Consider the following 7,484-nt stretch of genomic DNA (forward strand, 5'->3'; position numbering starts at 1 on the left):
TTAAAATATATATAAATACTAAAATAAATATAGCATTCCTACTTGGCGGTTTTTCACCTATCGCAGGGGTGTGTGGAACGTAACCCCCGCAATAATCGAGGGGACTACTGTAACCTAAGAAATTTGAAAAGTATTAACAAACAGCAAAAATAATGACAACCTATAGATTCAAATCTTATAGATCCGTATAGATAAACAGGTTTGTCAAATGTCAAAACGACAGCGCTGTTCAGTAGCAGTTTTACGAGGGTGGGGGTACATGGGTTATGGCCACATGTCCTGCTCTGTATGAAAGCTGACATTTTAAAGGCAAACAGTTCCAGTACCTTGGTCTCAAGGAGTTGTCTCTGCAGGAGCTGCAGGGCCTCGGTGTGTCCCCTCTCACTGTCCTGCAGGGTCGCCAGCTGCTCCTTCATCTCCCTCTGCAACACGAACAACAAAACCAGATCAGCGACTGATAACCAAACTTAATATCAGAGAAGCAGCACTAAATTCAGTTATTACACTTTTCCAAAGGCCTTTTTCAGTTGAAAAACACCCATGACCCTGTAATTTGCACCAGTGATGTGTAAAAAGTGCTTTAGCTACCTTCAAGTAGCACTAACAGAGCTGTGAGAAAAGCTCTAAACTCTTGTGTATTTACTTAATGGTGCTTTACTTGTGCAGCAGATTTGTTTGATCGGATATGAGGCAGCAAAGGTTTAAGACTCAGCCTCAAAACAAACAAGCCACATGGAGAATAAGATATGAATAAAATAAAATAAAATCTCTGGAGATTTTGTGTTACGTCAAAGAAAAAACTGGGTCTCATTTTGAGTCAAGTGCCAACATCACCACCTCAGGCAGGAGAGATGTGGAGAGTTTAAAACAAATCCCCAGGTGTCTTGTGTTTTAGGACAGGAGCTTTCTCTGACATGCACCTACTTCCAAATACTAAAAAGCACCCTACTTATAGAAACCGAGGAAAAAGATGCTCTAAAATAAATAATACTAAAGTGTAAATACAATAAACAAGATCTGGGAGACTAACAATGGAAAATAAAGATTAGTTAAAACTTTAGTTTGTAACATAAGAAGACCTTAACAACGATGAGCCCATAATGATGCAAACAGCAGCAATTTAAATTAAATCTGTGTGCCATCAACATTTTCCTTTTATGGGGATAGAAATAAACATTAATTATAAAAAAAGCAAATCTAATTGCCTTTAAATTGACTTGTTGTCTGGTGACTGCTCATGTAACCTTTGTTTCCTTTTCTCTTTGATCCACCAAGTGTCACTTTCACTGAACATCAGCAGCTCCAAAAATCCACTAAAAGAAAGTGTCTTAGTGAGGCTAAAAACACTTTTTTTCTTTCAGCCACTAAAAGGTGAAATCAGTGGTTCCCAACCCTGGTCCATGAGGAACACCATCCTGCATGTTTTAGTGGTTTCCCTGCTCCAACACCCCTGATCCTGTGATTTTATTACTTTTTCAAATTTGCAGAAGCCTGTTAATCACCCATTTATTCTAGAGGTGCACCGATTGCAGTTTTCTGGCCAACCACCCATTTCTAAAAAGTCTGACCTGCCGATTCAGAGTTTGGCCAATTTTGTTTTATAAGCGACACTGTCAGGTGTTATAAGGGCACAATGTACCTTCATTTTTCCAATCTTATTTTATTGAAAAACATACCCTTGAACAATATCCTAGAAACAATACAAACTTGTTCTAACTGGTCATAAGGTAGTGCTCTGAAATATAAATGAAGTTTATACAATTGTTGTTAAAACTAAAAAAAAAATCTGTAAAATCGTTTTTTCATGCGAGTATCGGCCGATTTCCGAAATTAAGGAAATCGGGGCAGATTTATTGGTACACCCCTAATTTATTCAAATCAGGTGTGTCAAACCAGGGGAACAACTAAAACATGCAGGATGGTGTTCCTCAAGGCCCAGTGTTGGGAACCACTGGGTTAAATGAATCCCAAATGAATCCTAGCAAGTAGAAATAAAGGAAACTGGACTTCCTTTCCGATTCTTGAAGACGTTCACTTATCTTTTTAAAAATTATACATAAAAATTAAAAAGTAACCATTTATGACTTGAGACAAACACATTTCGAAAAAAGGTGGAATTGACAAAATATCAGGGTTAAAAGCAAAATTCAAGAACTAAAAGTAAGCGTCCAGTTATATTCAGTTCAGCTTGCTAGTTCTGGATGAGTGAGCTTCTACACAAACATACCAGAAAAAAATAATTTAAGCTTTAAAAAAATATATATATAATAATTACCAACAGCTCCTCAGAAACAACACATTCATGGTACCAATGAAATGAAATGCAGCTGAAGGACGCAGTTTTTGATCATTTGCTGACAATTTTAAGAGTGAGGAGTAAATGTGGGCTGTGCAGATGAAGTATTGTTTCTCCTGAAGGCAGAAACTGCAAACGAGTCGGTACAGGGGGAGTGTGACTCTCCATGTTAATGATGGCAGTGCGGCAGACTCAGTGGGCTCTCTGCCTCATCGCTGCACATTTGTCTACAGCAGGTCAGAGACTTCTCCCACACAATGAGACAGACGGGCAGAGAAAACGAGCACCTCCACTCCTCTGCTGCTCACCGACTGACAGACAAGTGAGGGCGAGGCAACTCAAACTCATGCTGTCTGCAAAAGCCTCTAAAAAAATTATAATGCTAAATATTTAGGAGGGTTTGCTCTGTGTTCCACATGCACCTTGTTTCTGGTAATAAATAACGTCACTAAATATACATTTAGTAAAAAAAGGTGCGCCTAAATTGGATTTAAGCAGTCAAAGATGACTTTTACAAATGGTAAAAGTCAACCTTGGTGAAGTTAGCATCATACACTTTAAGGCTATAATCCTCCTCTATAACATAAAATTACATAATCCTCTAATCCTCCTGGAAGCAAACGGCATCCTTCAGATGGTGATGATGACATTTATAGCAGAAGTAAAAGCCATGGCTTTAGTGTCCATCATCACACATGGGAAAAAGCATTAACAGAGGAATCTACAGGAAAAAATGTCAAAAAAGCAGAAAATTACCATACGAGAGTAAAAAAAAAAACCCCATCAAAATATGCAAATAATTGAAATCTGGTATAAGCAAACATTGACAACGAAGTGTCTGCATGCTGATGTGAGTGTTTGTGTTGCGAGTCAATGCGTCTCCCTCCTGTCCGTCCAATCTGACCAACAGAAGTCTGACGTGACATTTCCCCAGGACGTCAAGCTGCAGGAAATGGGGGTCATGTCTGAAGGATTATAAATCTAAAACTCATTTCATCTCGCTGTCACTTCCTTCCTCCTCTCACTCTGCCGTCACGTCAGCTGCTCCAAGGTAGATATACAAGTTTACGAAAGGAACAAAATGAACTTTTGTCGAGTTTCTTGAAAACTCTGAAGCTTAGAAATCCTCCAGCTGTCTTTACAGCTCTGAGCTTGATTATATTCACCAGCTTGCTCAGAATTTATTGCCGGCTTCAGCTAAGAGGCAAACACGACAAAACACAGCATCTCAGCATGAATAATGAAAAGCACACAGGATGCAGAACTTCCTTTCACACAGCAGAAGAGCTTCCAGGGATTTCAGCCACATATACCAAGAAATAACAACTAAATATTGCTATGCATCTTATTTAGTGGACAAAACCAAATAGAAAGCTACTTAAAATTAAACTATAGGTGCAAAATGATCAAACAAGCATCACTCCTATTTCTGCACATTTTTAGCTGCAGGAATAAACTACAAGATGAGTTCAATTTGAAGGAAACCCCTCATAAAACTGAATAAAGAAGCAAATAATCCAAATAAAAGATTTTGATAGATGTATACAAAAAAAAAACGTCCATATCAGACTCATGCATATGCAGTATATTTTTAAACGGAGCTATGTTTTTTTTAAAGGAAAAACAGGAGTTAAAAGACAAACAGTGTCCACCTTAACTCATCTTGTTGCCTGGCTGTCTTGATGACATGATGATAAATGACAAGTTTGTGTGTTCCTGTTCGCTCAGTTCAAGGACCTTTAATAGCGCTCAATGCCACACAGAGTGCGGCCTGAAGACACCGACAGAGGCAAACAAACAACAACTATTGATGTCACAACCACAGATACGCTTGCTGTCATATGAGCTGTGGTCTGAGGTCCAAGAGGAACCTCAATGTACAGACCAATAATGTCTGGGAATGCAGAATACACTGCACACATACAGGCTTATGCGTGTGTGTGTGTGTTTATAGATATTAGCTGATTTACATGAGCTGTGGGAAACATAATGTGTGCAAGAAAATTTAAAAGGCCACCATAAAAATGTTTCCTTTATCCAATACAATTCTGTTGTAGCAACTGAAAGAAAAAAAGGGGAAAACAATCCAAAAGCAGGACAAGAAAGCAAACACACACACAGTGTCAGGCTGCAAACTGCGGTATATCTGGCACGTTCGAATTGAGCTCAAGCTGTGCTTTAAATTCCAGAGCATTGCTTCTTCCAGCATCAGCAGAGCCTGCACCCTCTCCAGGGAGACTATTGTGTCCCCGCAGCTTGAGCTCAGTCATCATAGCAGGCAGAGGACAGCTGAGCTGACTAAGCAGGCCTAATTTAGAAGTCTAGAGGACAGGGGCACTATTCACTTTAAACATCTGTCTGGGCAGGACCCACGCAGCCTGGGACCAACAGTGCTGTAGTCTGCAGACTCTTAAGTGCTGTTGAAGATTAAAACTGGAAACAGATGCGTTGTGGAGTTTTGGCAGATATGAATAGCTCAACCTGTGGCTCCATGTGTGGATTCTCAGCGTTTAATGTCAAAGTGTATCCGGGTAAATGAACTGCACTTATAGTGCTTTTCTATCTTATCAAGATACGCAAAGCGCTTTACAATACAATCTGTGTCCTCATTCATCCATTCATACAGCACTCTACTAGATCTACAAAGCTAATCTAAATCTGTAGAGACTAATCAGAGCTTTATCACATTCATACACCAATGGGACACACATCGGAGGCAATGAGGGGTTCAGTGTCTTGCCCAGGGACACTACAGCATGAGACTGCTAGAGGAATCGAACCCCCAACTCTTGCATTGCAGGATGACTGCCCTAACCACTCAGCCACAGGCGCCCGAATGAAGAAAATGAAGAAGGGTATGAAGAATCAAAACATAAAATCCTTCAATTACAAAATATGTTTCTGAATAATTATATTTTAAATTGCTAACAAATTGTATGGCTAATAAATCTGCACCGATTCATAACAACGATCAGCCGTAACATTATGACTACCTGAGAGGATAGAGCTGAGGTGTCCATCTGGGCTCCAAACTATATATTAATTTATTATCTGATGCCATTTTTTTTGGGGGGGGGGGGGGGGGTTAGTGTTGTGTTCAAGCCCACCTAACCCAAAACCAAGTCAAGACCAAGACCAGAGTGTACTGAGACCGAGACAAGACCAAGACTTTTAGGGTCCGAGACCGAGTTGAGACCAAGACCGAGGGAGGGCGAGATCAAGTTGAGACCAAGACTTGAAATAAAATAAATAAAATATAAGATTTTATTATAAAATATTTACAACAGTTACATACTGCAACTTTAAGTTTGCTTTTGAATGAATATATCAGCTTTTATAAATTGTCAAAGCTTCCTAACAAAGAAATCAGACATTCAGTGGCCTAACTTCATGTGATTCAACAATAAAACTACACAACTGTTAAATTGGAAGCAGTTTCATCACATGCCAAGCCTTAAAAAACTGCAGTGACCAAACACTCTTCATAAGTCCAAGCTTAAGACCAAAGACAACCATATAGTTGCATTAGTTACAAATATATTCTATGTGGTTCAAATAGCCAAATTTTATAAACTGATAATTTGGCAGACATCTTCTCCTGCACCCAGCCAATTACTTCTCATTTTCTTGGAGTGATCAGTGTTGCCAGATAGTCGAGGTTTTCCAGCCCAAAAATCTGTTAAAAACCATCATATAAGACAAAAATCTGCCAAATCAATATATTGTTACAGTATATTTACTGTTTGAACATGAACGCACATCAGTACAAGCCAAGGTAATTTAACAATATGTGGCAAAATGCAACAAACCAACAAAAATCTTCCCAGCGTTCCCAGCAAAATCAGAATGAAAACCGCCCAATTGGCAGTACACCGCCCAATCTGACCACACTGGGAGTGACGCGTGCGAGTGAAAGGGGGTGGGCGTGACAGCGGTAATAGAAAAAGTATTTAGCAATGAGTCACGTTATCGCTTGGATTTGAATTAATACGTTTTGCATCCAATGAAAACAAAGATGTTAAGAAATAAACTGGACAATATTCTGGAAATTTAGTGACATTTGTACAGTTGTGGTCTTGACTTGTCTTGAAATAAAATTCAGAGTTCTCAATGTCTGAGACCGAGACAAGACCGAGACCAAATGAGGTTGAGTTCGAGACAAGACCGAGACCATCAAAAAACGGTCTTGAGACTGGTCTCAAGACCAAGACCGGTCTCGAGTACTACAACACTAGTGGTGGTGCATCATGCCATTACAAGGATTCTTCACAAATGTGCTATGATCATATTCTGACTCATAGGAGCTTCTTTTGGTTGTTATAAAATATGGACTTAATAAATGTTGCGTTTTCATTTTAGGTAGAATGTGAAGAATTCTACCTAGAAGAATGTGTAATAGGAGTAAAATATTCAGAATTATGCACTACAAAAATCTGCTGCTGCCCTTCGGCTTTCCCACCTTATTATCATGGGGAACGTTTAGAAAAAGCAGCGAGCTGTATGGAAGCCCCTTAAACCAGCAGCTTTCACCAGTCCTCTGAATTTAGGGCACGTCATGTAAATGATGAATGCTCAGAGGCTGCTGCTCCACTTCCTGAAGGGAGAAAGGGCACACCGTATGCAAATATAAAATAAATAATGCTGCAATTCTGTTCTACTATATTTATCCTTCAAAAGGAAGATTTATGAGATTTGAACTGCTGACCATGGTCTGAGAAGTTTGCACACTAAGCTGAGGCAGGTGTAGGACATTACCAAGGCTGCAAATTAGGTCGATGTCGGAGGGATTTAAGAAAGGAAAACTGATCTGGGATCCAGTGTTAAGTTTGATAACAGAGCAGGACAAGCCATTAAAAAGAAACAAGGGGATTGTTGTTGGTGCTTGAGTGGAAATCGGAGACAGTGACTGATAAGAGTCAGCTGTTTGTCACTCACAGCGTTTCTCATTCAGCCTTGAGGGTTTACAGCTCATCCATTCCTGCCCAGGAAGAGTAGTCTCTACATACTGTAGGTTGTTTTAGTTAAGGAATTCAAACTTCTTCATGTTTTACACCTAAAGTAAGAAATTAAGAAGCCCTTTTTGGTAAGCTTACACTCTTAACCCTGATATCAATTGTATTTACACTTTTTAGTAATCATTAATTATTATTTTATGTTTTGTAAAAATGTTGTCTCATTACTAAATCAA

The 7,484-nt window shown here is 39.2% G+C and overlaps 1 protein-coding gene across 1 annotated transcript in view; it reads right to left on the bottom strand.

Moving 5' to 3' along the window:
• The window catches only part of LOC119411820 (E3 ubiquitin-protein ligase TRIM62), a gene marked incomplete at its 5' end in the record, with an annotated part of 294,497 nt that extends 294,075 nt beyond the window's left edge, over nt 1-422 (bottom strand). Inside the window, 1 exon segment of the mRNA XM_037678754.1 lies at nt 327-422. Within this exon segment, the coding sequence (XP_037534682.1) occupies nt 327-422 (96 nt within the window).
• Between the last annotated feature and the right edge of the window lie 7,062 nt (nt 423-7,484).

Source organism: Nematolebias whitei, chromosome 7 (genome assembly GCF_014905685.2).
Source record: "Nematolebias whitei isolate Nwh7 chromosome 7, NemWhi1, whole genome shotgun sequence".
Lineage (NCBI taxonomy): Eukaryota > Metazoa > Chordata > Actinopteri > Cyprinodontiformes > Rivulidae > Nematolebias > Nematolebias whitei.